This window comes from Perognathus longimembris, chromosome 22 (genome assembly GCF_023159225.1).
Source record: "Perognathus longimembris pacificus isolate PPM17 chromosome 22, ASM2315922v1, whole genome shotgun sequence".
NCBI classification, from domain to species: domain Eukaryota; kingdom Metazoa; phylum Chordata; class Mammalia; order Rodentia; family Heteromyidae; genus Perognathus; species Perognathus longimembris.
In genome coordinates, this window is record NC_063182.1 from 800,102 (window position 1) to 815,937 (window position 15,836).

The 15,836-nt window shown below is 64.6% G+C and overlaps 1 protein-coding gene across 1 annotated transcript in view; it reads right to left on the minus strand.

Moving 5' to 3' along the window:
- Positions 1-9,019: 9,019 nt before the first annotated feature.
- Positions 9,020-15,836, minus strand: part of Synpo (synaptopodin) — a 44,361-nt gene continuing 37,544 nt past the window's right edge. The window contains 2 exon segments of the mRNA XM_048331393.1: positions 9,020-10,386; positions 10,388-11,396. Of these exon segments, the coding sequence (XP_048187350.1) occupies positions 9,144-10,386; positions 10,388-11,396 (2,252 nt within the window). The 3' untranslated portion in view covers positions 9,020-9,143.

Here is a 15,836-nt window from a genome sequence, read left to right on the forward strand (position 1 = left end):
AGGCCCTTGCGAACAGAAGGCTTCATTCGTGGGTCCACGGGCGTTCAATAACCACCATGGCACCATGGCCACCGACGGGCAAAGCCAGCTGGGGCCCACTGCAGCCTGTAACTCTTCTGTCCTTCGTGCCCAACTACACCTGATAGGAACTCTCTAGATGCTTGTGGAATAAATGAATCCATGAGTGGACATACATAGATTGTTCCCCAGTATCTTTACCTCCCCTTCCCTCCCTCCCCCCTCCCTCCCTCCTTCTCTCTCTTCTTCCTTCCCTCTCTCTCCCCCTTCCTTTATGTTCTCCAAACAAGCCTCAAGAAGTGCTCCGGGCACACCTGCGCTGGGAAGGCTTCCCAGGGGAGGAGGCACTTGAACAAGATCCTGAAGAGGTTTCTGGAAGTATCAAGAGCATTGGTGGGGGTGGGGCAGAGTAGGAGAGTCAGGTGTGGTGGCGCGTGTCTGTAATCCCAGCCACTCAGGAAGTGTTGGTGGGAGGATCACAGCCCAAGGACAGCTGGGCAGAAAGGCAACACTGTCTGAAAAACAACTAAAGGAAAAAAAAGGGGGGGGGGAGCCTGGGCATGGCCCAAGTAGTAAGGCCCTTGTCTAGTAAGCAGGCATCTCTGACTTGAACCCCCACTACTGCCCAAAATAAACATAATAAAAGATGGCGAGTCCCCGGCAGGGCCAGAGCTAGCTGGACGGTGTGCTGGGGTGGGTGGGGGGCAGGCAGGGAGGGGGCCGGACCTGACCAGCCAACTGTAAGAAGAGCTGGCTGCTGAACAGAGGAGGCTGCTGCAGTCCATTGGCCGCATTCGTGTTTTCCAACCACTGCGCGGGCTGTCAAGGGCTGGGGAGTTGAACTGGCGGCAGAGGAGATGGGGTGGCTGCCCACACCTACCGAGAGGAGGCGGAGGCTTCTAGAGACACTTGGGGACTCCCCGGGTCCTGAGGGGGACTGGAAGAGGGGAGCGAGGTCAGCTGAGGAGCGGGCCGTGGTGGGGGCCGGCACCACGCTTCGCCGGCGCTGGGCCTGCTTTGAGGTCAGGCGTCTGGACGCTGTGCTGGGGAGCAGTTCCAGCGGAAGGTGGAACCCGACCAGGCCCATTCCTGAGGAGGTGTGGGCAGCGCTAGGAGGCCCGGGAGCCAGGGCGGGAACCCCCGTAGGTGTGTGGAGATGCACGGTTCTAGGTCACGTCCCCCACACCTAGCACGGTTCTAGGTCACATCCCCCACACCTAGGAGGGACAGCAGCCGGTGCTGGCGTTGCCCGAGCTCAGCTTTCTGTCTCGTGGGTCACTGAGAGTCCGGAGGAGGGGCGAGGAGGATGTCCTCGGGGCAGGCTCACCCTCGCCTGGGAGCGGGGCCCGGCCCCCTTCTCGGGCAGAGGCTGCCTCGTCAGGAAGAGGACGCGTCCGTCTCAGTCCTGGCTCTACCCAGGCCGTCCGGACTCCGATGGGACCCATTGCTGTGGCTCCTCCTCCTGCCTTGGGACCCTGACCTGGCACGAGGAAGCCGCCCAGAGACGGGGCCCTGATCCAGCTGCCCACCCCAGTTCCAGGGCCTTGATAGTGCCACCTTGAGACATTACCTAACCAACTAGCCCATCCCACAGATGGGGGAGCTGGCTAGAGGGGGAGAGGGCTCACCCAGCTAGTGAGGGACACACCTGGGCTTCCATGCTAGGATTTCCTCTGTGACATCACGGTCATCCCCCCCCCCCCCCCACTCCATCATTCTCTATCTCTCCTCATGGATGTTCATTCCCAAGTCGCCAGGCCGTGTTCCCCTTATCTTCCCAGACGCGGTTTCATATTTGGGGAAGCAGGAAGGGCTTCAGTTCTGTTTTGTTTTGTAAAAACACAGGAATAAGATACAGGAAGCATTTATTGAGCTGAATTCTACTGGAGACAAGAGGCAGGACACGGGCAAGCTCTAGGAGGTTAGGGAAGAGGGTGAGGAGGAAGGCAGTCAGTCACAATGGAGAGAACAGCCAGAGACAGAGGCAGCTTCCCAAGTCTGCCTCCTGCTGGCTCTTTGGGGAAATGCAGGTAGAAGTTGATGGCCGGTGCCACCACTCCCGGGTCTTTCTCTGGGAGGCCCCTTAGCCCCAGTTACCCTTGCTACAATGGGCCCTATGGAAGGTAGTGGCGTTGGCCAATATAACGCATTACTAACTGAGTTGAGTGCCCTCACATACTCCCACCAACAGGGCCTGCGCTCCCAATCCTTAGGCCTCAGGAACCCTCTGTGATCACTTCTTATATTTCAAAATCACCACTACCCCCACCCCAACCAATTGTATTCTGATGCTAGCTTTCCCCTAGCCTTACCCAGAAGTTCCAGGGCTAGTGTTATTCTGACAGGTAGTTAAGCCCAAAACTCATCCTGGCAACATCCTAACATTCTTTCACATGCACTATCTTTTATCCTCGCCCACCTCTAGGGTCTGGAAACCACAGGGCTCAACCACCTTCCTCCTGGTTCGGGTCCTAAGAATCAGCACCACAGCCTCTGGGAGTAAGGGCCAGGGTGGGGCCTGCAACAGGGCTTCCGGTGACCACCGTGCAATGGGAAAGAAGCGGAAAGGACAGTGACCACTGGCACAGCGAGGACTCAGTTTAGTCCTTTAGCTGAATCTAAAGAAGGGGAACTTTCTAGGTGGACAGAAACACCCATCAACCTGGCCTAACCCCTGACCCACCCACCCAAGCTAATCTGCCTTGAGTTCAAGCCCCATCCTCCTCCTCCACCCCCACCCGACCCCACTTCCTAACATTATGATCTGCATTTCGGGACCAGCAGAACCCTTCCATGGCCCCAGAGACCAGCAGAGCCAGCTAGCCACCCTGCTAAACAGAATCTCCTCTAGGCATCCTAGCCCTGGGTTTCATTTTCTCTAACAAAGAACTCCTTTACTTCCCTGTTTCCCAAAAGGCAAGCTCCAAGAGGGGACAAGCGGGTAAGGTCACTGGGTAGCTCTATATCTCTTCTCCCCACTCCCCCACAGCTCAGCTTTTAGTCCAGAACCTACCATGGACCGGCCCAAAGACACAGAAGAGCCAAAGGCCCGAAACTGAGGCCTGGGAAACCCATGGCCCCACAGAGTTCTCGCCTGGTGGCTGAGATGGGGCGGGGGAAGCGGCCTGGCGTGGGCCCTTCTCCCCCAGAAGGCCGGTGGGGCACCTTGAGCCGGCCTGGGGGAGCTCTGGAAAGGTCATCTGGTAAAAATAGAGCTCGCTGAGAAGGAATGGAAAACAGCTGCTCCTGCCCGGGCCTCGGTGCCAGGGAGCCGTGGTCAGGCCACGACGGCCTGGGGGCCGGCGCGGGGTTCTCTGAAGGCACCCTTCCTCTGCCGGGCTGGAGGCGCAGCGGGGCGCAGGGCCTGGTGCCCAGCTTTTGGGGGGGGGGCGTGGAGATGCGGACGAGCGCGAGGAACATGGGTCGGGAAGGGCCTGGCCTTACGCAGACAGGACGGCCTGGGGTCCTGCCCAGGCCGCCCAGGGCGCGGTGGAGCCGGGGCCAGAGCGCGAGCGCGGGTCGTTGTCCACCCTGGATCCCGCATCTATCTCGGGGCTCTGGGAGCAGGGTCCCCCTGGGCACGGGGCCGGCTGGGCCTCCGGGGGCGGGCTCCCCCTGGGCGCGGGGCCGGGGTGGTGCAGGCTTCGATGCGGGGCCTGGGTGGTGCAGGCCTCGATGCGGGGCCGGGCTTCCCCTGGGCGCGGGGCCGGGGTGGTGCAGGCCTGGGTGCGGGGCTGGGCTTCCCCTGGGCGCGGGGCCTCGGTGGTGCAGGCCTCGAGGCGGGGCCTGGGTGGTGCAGGCCTGGGCGCGGGGCCTCGGTGGTGCAGGCCTCGAGGCGGGGCCTAGGTGGTGCAGGCCTGGGCGCGGGGCCTGGGTGGTGCAGGCCTCGAGGCGGGGCCTGGGTGGTGCAGGCCTGGGCGCGGGGCCTCGGTGGTGCAGGCCTGGGTGCGGGGCTGGGCTTCCCCTGGGCGCGGGGCCTCGGTGGTGCAGGCCTCGAGGCGGGGCCTGGGTGGTGCAGGCCTGGGCGCGGGGCCTCGGTGGTGCAGGCCTCGAGGCGGGGCCTAGGTGGTGCAGGCCTGGGTGCGGGGCCTGGGTGGTGCGGGGCCTGGGCGCGGGGCCTCGGTGGTGCAGGCCTCGAGGCGGGGCCTCGGTGGTGCAGGCCTGGGCGCGGGGCCTGGGTGGTGCGGGGCCTGGGCGCGGGGCCTAGGTGGTGCAGGCCTCGGCGGGGAGGCTCCCGCGCTTGAGCCGCAGGCTGCCGCTCCACCCGCGGGGACAGATGTTGTACCCGAGGATGCCGGGCGACTTGAGCCCGGAGTCCTCGGAGTCGAGGGACGCGTCCGAGTCCGTGGGCGAGCGGCGGTAGGGGAAGGGCCTGGGCGGCGCGGGCTGCGGGCTGCGGGGACCCCCGAGGAGCGCGGGCGCGGGGGCCGGGCCCGCGATGGGGGCGAAGGCCGCGGGGCGCGCGGGGCTGCGCGGGCTGCGCGGGCTGCGCGGGCTGCGCGGGCTGCGCGGGCTGCGCGGGCTGCGCGGGCTGCGCGGGCTGCGCGGGCTGCGGGGAGCGCATGCGCGGCGGCGGCGGCGGCGGCGGCGGGGAGCGCATGCGCGGCGGGGAGAAGGGCCGCAGGCGCTCGGCGCCCGCCGGCCGCGGGGAGGCGCTCTTGCGCCGGGCCGCGTTGATGATGTTCCGCGCCAGCAGCGCCTGCAGCTGGCGGCTGGGGGGCCGCGGCTCGGCCTCGGGGCGCAGCGGGGACACGGAGCGCTCGCTCCACGCGGGGGACCGGGGCGGCGGCGGCGGCGGCGGCGGCGGGCTGCCCGCGCGGCTCCCGCGGCCCGGCTCCCACGGGCCCGGGCTCACCCAGCCGTCCAGGCTGCTGGGGGGCCGGGCCGCCGCCGGCGTCCAGGGCGGGGAGGCGGGGCGGCCGTCCTGGCGGTCCTGGGGAGAGAGCAGAGGGCGGGCGGTTAGTGCGGGCCGGTGAGCGGGCCCGGGTTCGAATCCCGAGCCAGCCCCAGACCGGAGCGGTCAGCGCGGGAGGGGAGGAGCCGCGGCTACGCCCCTCTTCTGGTTCCCTGGCGGCAGAGGGTCTCATGGGCGCTCCTGCCCAGGCTGGCTTCGAACCTCCACCCTGAGATCCGGGTCCTCGGACTTCAGCCTCCTGCGTGGCGGGGATGTGCAGCCCCGGCCCAGCCACGCCAGGCCGCGGAGACCGGGCGCCCAGCTCGTCGGGTGCACCGCGCCCCGCGGTGCAGGGTGCCCAGCCTGTGTCTCACCGGATCAAGGAGTTTTCCGTCGACGAGGTTCCCTCTCATCCCTTACCTCTCACCGAGGCTTCATTAATGTGAAAAACAAGCTCACGGGTGTGATGACAACCTGGTGTGATCTGCACCACCAGAAGGTATGTGTGTGCGTGCACCGTGACGGTACACTGCCCAGAGTCTACACCAGGTTGGATTTAAGCAGATTGGTTGGAAGTGGAGGGCTGGGAAATCCATGCCACCCAACCGTGCAGCCTGTCAGATGCCAGCACCCGGCAGCGGATGTGGGTTCCCAGTGGAATTCAAGCTCACTAGCAATCATCCATTCACCCATTCAAGTTCTGAGCAACAGCTAGTCCTTCACTGTCTCCCACTCAGTCAACATCTAGAACCATCCCCAAGATCCATTCCTTCATCCACTCAGCAGTCTGCCACAATTAACCCAGTCAACCTTTCTACCATCAGTCTAGTTCCTCCCAATCAAAAGGGAGCAGAGGCAGGTTGGATGTGTTTTCCAGTGAACCCAGATTCAGGAGAATGTTATGCAGCAGCCCAAGGAGGGGGCGTTTTGTGGAATGGTGATACCACCGTGACATTTAGGGGCCTCCTGGGGACACCCAAGCTCCCAGTAATCAGATAGGGAGGTTAAATCTCAGTGTGAGATGCTCCCTTCTTTTATTCCCAGGTCAGGGATGTGTATATGTGAGCCTCAGACCCCGAACGCACGCGGCTGTAAGATTGTGACATCCCAGGAAGCTTGAGGTGGGCCACCAGTGGGAGGCAGACATCACCATGGGAGAAGTGCTTCACTGGAGGTCTTGGATCCGGGGCCAGACAGGAGGGACTAGAGGCCAGAGTCTTGGGGCTGAATGCCATGTCAGGAGGACTTAGGCATGTCCCAATGCCCATCTAGAGTCGGGAGGTGTGGACAAGAGCCCACAAGATAGTCCACAACCATTGAGAAATGGGAACACCTGAGTCAGGAAAGGAGGCTGGGAAACTGCTACCAACTAAAACTCTCCAGAGAGTTCTCTGTGCCTTTTGTTCACAGGGGACTACTGGATCCAGGAAGTAGAAGGAGTAATGGAATTGAGCCAACTATGAAATGAACTGGCTGGGGAATGGGTTAGAGTGTTGGGGGCAGGGGTGAGCAGCTGGCTAGCTCACCGCTAGCCGCCTTTGGAGGCGGGCCAGGCCTGACCTCATCCTAATGATGTCTGGGGACTGCATGTGAGGGAGCGAGGCAGAGGGGCGCACAATACAAAACCCAGAGCTGTTCACCTGCTGCTGTAGGGCTCACTGAACTCCCTGGGGATGCAGTGGGCGAACATTCAGAAAGTAGCATCCATGGGCTGCCAGAAACCAACTGGAGTTCTCAGTCCCTCCTACAATCCTGTCATTGCACAGCAGGGAAACCGAGGCCAGGGGTGGGGAGGGGTTGCACGAGGTCACATGGGAACCAGGTGCGGAGGTGGCTGCCCTCTCCTCTCCAAGCTCAGTGGTGTGAGGAGCCGGGCAGTCACAGCCATGATGCGGGGAACTGTCACACGTGGAGCAGCACGGAGGAGGCCGGAGGCAACAAGAGTGAAGACGGGCGGGGCTGGGGATCTGGCCTAGTGGCAAGAGTGCTTGCCTCGTGTACATGAGGCCCTGGGTTCAATTCCCCAGCACCACATATACAGAAAATGGCCAGAAGTGGCGCTGTGGCAGAGTGCTAGCCTTGAGCAAAAAAAGAAGCCAGGGACAGAGCTCAAGCCCCAGGACTGCCCCGCCCCCAAAAAAAAAGAGTGAAGACGGTTTCAGCGTCACAGCTGAAGGACCCAGTTTAACCCGGGCCACAGGGCCAGTGTGTGTCCATTTGGCTCCTACCCCAGGGGAAGTCCTGGGCCGAGGACTGCCTTGGGGAGGGGGGAGTCAGACGCACCACAGGTATGCACGCGCGCACACACACACACCCAGCCCCAAGGGTCCCCCTCCCTCACACACCGCTGAGCAGCCCCCTCCCCTCCAGGCTGCGGTCAGGGAGGAGGGAAGGCACCCAGAGCCAGGGCAGCGACAGCGAGGAAGAAAGAAGCAAGACAGGTTTGAGGCAGAGTTGTATTGAGAACAGGACAGAAACCAACTTAGGGAAAGCGGGGCCCGGGCTGAGCGAGCTGCAGGACAGAGGGAGGGGCTCTTCCGCGGCAGGCCCCCCAGGATCGAAGGGGGTGGGTCCCAGGGCAGTGCCTCACGCTGCTCCTGCGGGGGGGGGGGGTGTGAACGAGCGGAGCCACTCGGCTCCCTCCGCAGCCCCCTCTTCCGTGTGGAATGAGCTCACTGACAAGGCACCCCTGTTCCCATGGAGACCGGCCCGCGAGCTCACGAAAACTGCAGGCTCAGCCCGGCACGGGCACCGCCTCCACCACCCTTCGCCCCTCTGGGAGCCCAGAAATAGGGCTGGGAGAGAGAAGTGGGTGGTCCTCACCCGGGCCCTGGGACGCTTCCATCCGAATCCCCCGCTCTGGTGCTGTCCTCTCACACACCCCCACCCCCGCCTGACGGAGGGAGGGCGGCTGGGGGCGGATCCCACGCTACCTGACTCAGCAACCTCACTGTGTGAATGGGGAAACTGAGGCCCAAAGAAACACCACAGGTCTGTGGGAATCCAGGTGGAAGGCTCAGATTTTCCTCAACATTCGAGGGTCCCCTGAGCTGCTGGGTCCTGCCCCAGCCCTCTCCCCCTTGCGCGGTCTCTGGGCAATCCCCCCTGAGCCAGCCGGCCCGGGGTGCTGGCCCTGGGCCTCCTGCAGCGGCTCACAGTGCTCGCCTTACCGCGCCATCCTCACAGACACAGCCCCGTCTGCCTTCACCAACAGCACGTCCCTTCCCCTTCCTTCCCAGGGGCCTGGCTCGTCGCTTGCAAGGCCTCTGCCCCGGTACCACCCTGTCCTCTCAATCTCCAGTGAGAAGAACCCTTGTATCAATGAGAAAATGGAAGTCCAGAGCCACACAGTAGAAGGTACACGCGGGACCAGAACCTCCTACCGCCCCCCCTCCCCGGGCCTGTTCCGAGGCACTCGGGAGTCTCCTTTTAGTCTAGGAGATTTGGGCCGCAGTGGAAGCCCAAGCCACCCATTAATATGCTACTAAGGGGCCCCTCTCCTAGCAGCACCCCACATCTGCACAGCCTTCTATAGGCCCTTCCGCTCTCCGGGGGCCCTCTGGGTTCCCCTCCCCCCAGAACAGCGAGGTCAAGCCAAGTGGATTGAGCACTGCGGCCTGGGCCCAGGCGTCTCCTAAGGGGAGCCAGGTCCTGGAGAGCGGTGAGACAGCTGGGTAGAGGAGCAGGAGGGAAGCATCAAACCATGGCGGTGGGCCAAGTCAGCATCCGGAAGAAGGGCCCGGAGAGGAGAAGCCATGGAGGAGGCAAGCTGTCGGAAGCAGTGAAGAGGAAAGGGCCTGCGAAGGCCGCCGGAGGAAGAGACAGGAGCCGGGAGGTGAGAATCCAGCCACAGGAAGGGAGCTGCTAGGAGTGCGGCTAGGAGTGAGGGAGAAAGACCCTCGGCGGGCAGAGTCCCCGCCAGGAGCTCCGGAGGCCTTCCCCAGCCGGCCGCTGGCGTGTGCCGGGCGTCCCTGCAGTGCGTCGGGGCCGGGGGCGCGAGTCCTCCCGGGCGACCCTCCTTCCCGCCTACACATGAAGTCCCAGCCCCTGCTGGGAGAAGAGGCTGCGGCCGATGGGAGAGGGGCGGCCGCGAGGTCGCGGAGCTAGCCGCGGGCAGAGCAGGCGTCGCGCCCTGGACGGCTCAGCCCCGCGCCCGGTTCCTGCCACATCTGCTCTCCAGGGGGCCCTCGGAGAAGGGCCTGGACAGGTAGAGGGGGCCCCGAAGGACCCGTTACTTGAAGCAGAAGGAAGGCTTCCACACCTGCGCCTCGATCCCCGCGTTCCGGGTGGAGAAGGAGGGCCTGGGGGCCTGCTTGGCGCGGGGGGACCAGGCCCTGGAGGGGGACACCGGGGAGACGTCGCTGCTGTAGGTGGGGCTGGCGGCGGGCTGGAGGCCGTCCTGACCGGGGGAGGCGTAGAGGCCCGGGGAGGCGCGGGAGGGCCGGGGCAGGGCCGGCGACGGCGGGAGGCCCGCCCGGGGCAGGCTGGGCACCAGGTCCAGGGAGCCGGGCTTGGCCGGGGAGGCGGCGCGCGGGGAGGCCGCGCGCGCCGGGGCGGCTCGGGCGGAGGCGGAGCGCGGCGAGGCGGCGGCCTGGGCGGGCTCCTTGACGGGCGAGAGGGCGAAGAGCGAGGGCCGCAGGGAGTAGGGGGGCTGCCTGGTGGGCTCCGGGCGCAGGACGCCGTTCTCGGGCAGGTAGCCGTGGTAGAGCGAGGCCGGCGGGGTGCGCGCGGGGCTCAGGGAGGCCACGCGGAAGCCCCCGGGGGCGCTGGTGGAGTACTTCCAGGAGGAGGGCAGCGACATGGTGGGGGACGGGCAGCGGGCCAGCTCGTGGTGCCCCGGGGAGGACTCGATGACATACTTCTCCATGCGCGACTGGCGGCGCGCGTACAGCTCGGCCCCCTTGCCCGACGCCTCGGCCAGGTTCTGGTTGGGCCGGGGCTTGGGCTTGGCCTGGATGCGGGGCGACTTGAGGCACGAGGCCCACTCGGGCACGGGCTCCTCGGCGGGCGCGGCCCGGCCCCGCGCGGGCTCCGGCTGGAAGTTGGAGGCCTCGGCGCCCAGGGCGAAGGGCTCCTCGTCGGCGCCCGCCTCGCCCTGCTCCCGCTGCCGGCGCTTCTCGTCGGCCGTCTGCACCAGGTCCAGCAGGTCCGGGTTCGGGGTCACCTTGGGCTTCTCCACGAAGGTGAACATGGACTTGCGGCTGCCCCTGCGGGCCAGGGACTCCTCCAGGATGCCCGTCTTGCTGGCGGGCGCCGCGGGGCCCCTCGGGGCGCCGGGCCTGGGGTCGGAGCCGGGGTACAGCGCCGAGTACGCGGGCGGCGAGCGGCCCCGGGAGGCCGGGGGGGCCGCGGAGAGGGTCTCGGCGTAGGTGGGCGGCGGGGTGAAGCTCCCCAGCGGGCGCCGCTCCACCGCGGGGCTGGGCGGCGGCGCGCGGCGCTGCGGCCCGGGGCTGCGCTCGGCCAGGGCGGGGGGCGGCGGGGGCCTTCTCTCCCAGGTGCCGCCTCTCCACCCGGGGGCTCCGCTCCCCGAGGCCGCCGCCCGCCGGCGCCTGGACGCCGAAGGGCCTGGCCGTCCTGTTGACCACAGCCTGGGGCCTGGCCAGCGTGAGGTGGACCTCGCTGGACATCCTGGGGGCGGCGGCGGGCCGCCCCGACGGCTCCGGTTCCGCCGACGGGTGCGCATCGGCGAGCGGCGAGCTGGGCGCGAAGTCCGGGGCGGGCGCGCCGCCGGGCACGGCCGAGGCCTCCCTGGAGAGGGCGCCGGCGGGCGCGGGGGGCGCGGACGCCTGGTCGACGAGGAGGACGCCGGCCCGCACCTCGTCCCCGGGGGCGGGGGCCGGCCCGTCGGCGTCGGGCGGGCGGGAGCTGGCGTCGCCGGCGTTGCCGGCGTCGGGCGCCGCGGAGCCGGGCCGCGGGCGCTGCGCCTCGGGGGTGTGCGGCCGGCTCGGGCTCTGCGGGAGGCCGCGGGCCGCGGGGTTCTGGTTGGCGTCGGCGGCCGGGGCGCCGTCGGTCAGGTTCTGGTTGATGTCCAGGGCCGGTTCCGGCTCGTGCGCCCCGGCCGGCGGGGCCTCGCGGCTCTGGGACAGGTGCAGCCCGTTGGCCGTCAGCAGGGCGGCGTTCTCCTTGAGGTAGACCACCAGCGGCACCTCCTCCTCCTCGCTGGCCACCTTCTCCAGGTGCCGCAGCGGGCCGTCCTCCCCCGCGTAGCCCTCCATGCCGGGGCGCCGCGCGGGGCCCTGCGTCGTCGAGGGGCGGGCGGGACTCAGGCCCGGCGCTGGAGCATCACCCGGGCGGCCGGGCGGCGGGCCCCGCTGGCCTCGGCTCTCCAAGGTGAACTCGTTCACCCTCTGCCTGCGCCTGTGGAAGAGCCGCACCCCGCGGGAGTGGGGGCCGGGCGGGGTGGTCAGCTGGGCGGCGATCTGCTGGCTGCGGGCCTTGGCCTCCTTCAGATCCTGCTCGGCGACGCTGCTGCTGCGGCTCAGCGCTGCGGGGAGGGACAGAGGCCGGTTAGCGCGTGTGGACGCGGTGTGGACGGGGTGTGGACGGGCTGCGGACGGGCTGCCACGGGCGTGTGCGCGCACAGTCGCAGCCCCCCCCCCCCCACCGCAGGGCCCGGCCGCCACCCCTGAGAAGCCTTCCTCTTAGCTTTCCCGAGGAGAAGACCCCGGGGATGTGGACCGGGCACATCACCAAACTGAGCCCCTCCTCTGAAAACCCAAGACCCGCGGGGCTCCCACCCGGCCCCCTGCAGCCTGCTCCTCTCCTGCCCGGCGCGGCTGCACCAGGACCTTGGCCTTCACCATCGCTGCACCGCAAAAACAGCTTTTCCCAGATGGCAGTCCAGGTCCTCGTTGGGTCCCCCTTGCCCCTCAGGTCTCAGCTGAAATGGCACCTCTCTAAAATGAGCCTCTTCCTATGCATCACTGATCATCGATCTGTTCACCTGGCTTGACTGGTGTAGCACTAAGCCCGGCTCTTAGAGTAGTGGCGGGCTAGAGTGGACACGGTGAAGATTGCTGAGTGTGTAAATACAGCCCCACCCACTTTCTCTGAGCCTTTCTTAGGGTCCTTGTACTTTTAAACTCATAGGATAGTAATTTGCTTTGATTTTTATAGAGAGCTATCAACACCTTTCTTAAACTAGCAAATGCATCCACTTTTATTTATAAACGTAAATATAAACGTAAGAAAAGGTGTTAACTGAAAATGCCCCTCCCGCTCTGACGTTTGAAGTTGAAGCCCTGAAGTTCTTGCCATTTTCAGCGAGACGCTCTTGTTAAGATTCACACGTTTCCACGCTCGAGAGTCCCAGGTTGGGCTAATTTCAGCGCTGACGGCACCGAACACCGTGTCCTCTCCCTGAATGCTCACACAAGCAGCTGCGAGCGTCTCAAGTCCCCGTTTGGCAGAAGGGAACACGTCTGCTGACGAGCCCAGAGACTCCTAAGTCATTATCCAAGGTCACACAGAGAAAGACGGGGGTCAGTCCTCCGCCCAGTGCAAGGCCCCCCAGGGGAGCACGAGTAGGAAACGGCTCAGGGTGCTCTGAGTCCAATCTGGACGTTGAAGTCAGGGGTCCGGGCCCTCTTACGTTCCCTGAGGACAGCCATTTATCTTTCCACGGGGTGCGCCCAGCGGGTACATAGTGCTCAAGTTGTGCAGTTGAGCGAGTGAGCACAGGGTTGCATGAAGGAACGATCTGACTGTCCGTTGGCGGAATCAGCCTGTGGCGGGAGTCACAAGCCTGCTTAGTCAGTGGCTGAGAAAAATCCCTCCCTCCACACTCCCCATCACCCCCTGTGGGAAGCTAATTAGTTCTTGAGGAATCTGACCCTGCCCCCTGCCTTCCTCCTACCTTGCCTTCATTAGCAAGGGCTGGGGCTTGCTGGGACAGTCTTCCCAGGCACTCTGCCAGCCAGGCTCAGCGTTCTGGACAGACAGACAGACGCTCACAGCTGGAAGGGTCTGGCGGGAGAACCTTTCACTGCCACCCACTCTACAGATGGGGAACCCAGGCCCAGAGATAGCTCAGGGCGGAGCCCACTGACCCCCACTACTGGACTCTGCAGGGAGGTCCACCACGCTGGGTCCAGGCCAAGCAACAACAGGCTTTCTGGCTCCAACATCCTCCCTCTCTCCCTCCTGGGGCTGGGAATGTGGCCTAGTGGTAGAGTGCTTGCCTAGCATGCATGAAGCCCTGGGTTCGATTCCTCAGCACCACATATATAGAAAAAGCCAGAAGTGGTGCTGTGGCTCAAGTGGTAGAGCGCTAGCCTTGAGCAAAAGCAGCTCAGAGACAGTGCTCAGGCCCTGTGTTCAGAGTCCCCCCCCCCTTTCTTTCTCCCCCCTCCCTCCCAGGCCGGAAACAGTGACAACATACACCTGGACCCACCTGGTAGCAGGCCTCTCCTGACCAGGTAACCCCATGTAAGTGGGGGAGGGGACCTTGGCCAGGCTGCTCCTTTGAGCGGGACTAAGTCGAGGTTGCCAGGCACACAGAAGGTCCTGAGGGGCTCCCAGCCCCCACAGTGCCCTTTTCTGCTCTGCTTCAAACTAGGTCTCCTGGCTTGAATCCAAGCTGTCACACCAGCTGTGTGACCTTGGCACTCTACCACACCTCCCAGAGCCATCACGCCTCAAGATGAGAAGTGGGGAGCACTGAGCACCAACTGCCAGGGGCTCATTGTCATCAGGCCCAGAGGACAAAGCAGAGGGCTCAGCCGACCCTCGGAAGAGCTGGTGGTCGGTGACCCCTCTGCTCCCTGGCAGGGATCCAAGTTAGCAAAGACCACATAGGTCCTGGTCCAGAAAGCCACCCAGTAGGGGTTCCAAAGTTACAGGGAAGCATGGCCAAATCACAGAAGCCCAGAATCTTGGAAGTAGGCATCGCTGGTACCCCCTGGCATACACACACAGCCCCTGCGCGAGCCTCTGTTTATACACTCAGCATCATACTCTCACTACTTTCACTAGCACTCATTCCTCTGCTACAGTGTCCTCTGTACATCATTAGCTCCCACTTTTTCTGTGTGTGTGTCACACACACCTGTGCCAGAGTTGGGACTTGAACTCAGGGTCTTGCTCTATCACGTGAGCCGCACCCCCACCCTCAGCTTGCACTTTTGCTGTGATTCTGCGTGTCACACAGAACAGCTCTCCCCTAGTCTTCCAACTCTGCCAAGATTCCCAGATAGAAATCACAGCCAGGAGAATAACCAATGTTTGGAATCTGACGGCACAATTGCACCAATTGTAGCTAAAGTTGAATGAGTACTTGGTACACACCTATACTTATGCTTTACACCCCTAATTTAATTCTCACAACACCCTATAAGGCACAGAACTGTTGGTGATGAGCAAATCAAGGCCCCGAGAGGGCAGGGACGCTCCCCAACATCACAGAGCTCGGAGCTGGGAGAAGGGCTGGAGGCCCACTGAGCTCCCAGCTCAGCTCCGGGGTGCCAGGCTCGCGGCGGGCAGCTTCCCACAGCCTGAGGCTCATGGAAAATCCTCCCGTGCTTGACTCTTCCAGAATTCTCTGTGTTTTGCTGCTTTTCTCTTTCCTTTCTTGCCCCAATCGCAGCCCCAAGCTGGCTACAAGGCCATGGCTTATTAAATCCTCACATGCCACTGTGAAGGGTCCTTAGAGATAAGCTGGCCTGGGGCTGGGGAGGGAAGGTCAGGAAGGTCACGGGGAGCGGCCAGGGCTGGCTCCGCTGCCCCTCGCCTGGCTCCGTTCCAGCCAGATGGCAGGGACCAGCGACGACGACCCCACAGCGCCGCACTTGGGGCGGCCCCCTCCCGGCTCCTGCCCAGGGAGTGTTGGGACCGAAGGGCTCCGTGGGGTTGAGTGCTCCTTCCCGGGAGCCCTGTCCCTCACCCCCGCCGGCGGTGACTCCACAGGAAAGGAATTTGGCAGGAGGTCTGGCCCAGACCCAGGCAACAATGCCGGCGATTTTTGCCGCCCGGCACACACAGATCTGGGGAAGGGCGGTGAAGGCCAGCGAGAGGCGCCCGGCATCCTGACACAGGCCCCGGCAGCGCCAGCTCCAACTCCCCAGACGACGGCTGCGGTGTAGACTGCTGCCCGGTGCCTGAGACCCGCAGGGCCAGGAGGCCGGAGCCCCCCTGCACCTGTGCAGACCGTGGCACCGCCCCCCCACCCCACCCCCACGCCTGGAGCCAGCGTGAGACGCCAGCCCTCGAGACTCACCCGGATACGTGACCCGGAGCCCCGCAGACAGCGGGAGGGCTCCCGGCCTGGGGGGAGGACGCCCCAGAGCCCCGCGGGGCAGAGGGAGAGGTGGGGGGGAGTGTGAACTCTGCCCGGGCGCCAGACGCCACACACGCAGCCCAGGTGCCCAGCCGCGCACTCTGCTCAGAGCCCCGTTCATCCTCCGGCCTCCCCCAACAACACCGTGAATTCTCTTGTTCTGTAGATGAAACCCCGGCAGGGCTGGGATTCAAACTTCACAAAGTCCATCTTCTACACCAGGGCTCCCGAGGGAAGGAGGGCAAGAGACCCCAGGGTCCCCCCCAGATAGTTCTCCTTCCCCGTCCCAGCACCGATTCCCCTCAGCTGCTCCCAGCAGCTCCTGCCTTCTCTCCTTCCCTCCTCTCAGAACAAGAGCTGGTGCACTCATTCTTACTCAAGCAGAAATGACTAACAGGTGTGAAGACCAGTGGCATAAAAAGACCACGAAATTGGGGGTGAGGCGATGATGCCCCGTTGTCATTTTCTCTCGGGCAAGGACAGCCCCGGCCTCCACCCCCGCGGCCCTCTGTGGGCGCCTGCCCAGTCTGGATCAGAGCCCCAGGGAGGGGGCAGGCCTGGGGCGCGGGGCAGCACAAGGTCCGGACGGGGTGGAAGCAAGGAAATGCTTCTTCCCAGGGCTGCGTCCATGGGCGAGTCCTGCCCCTGTGG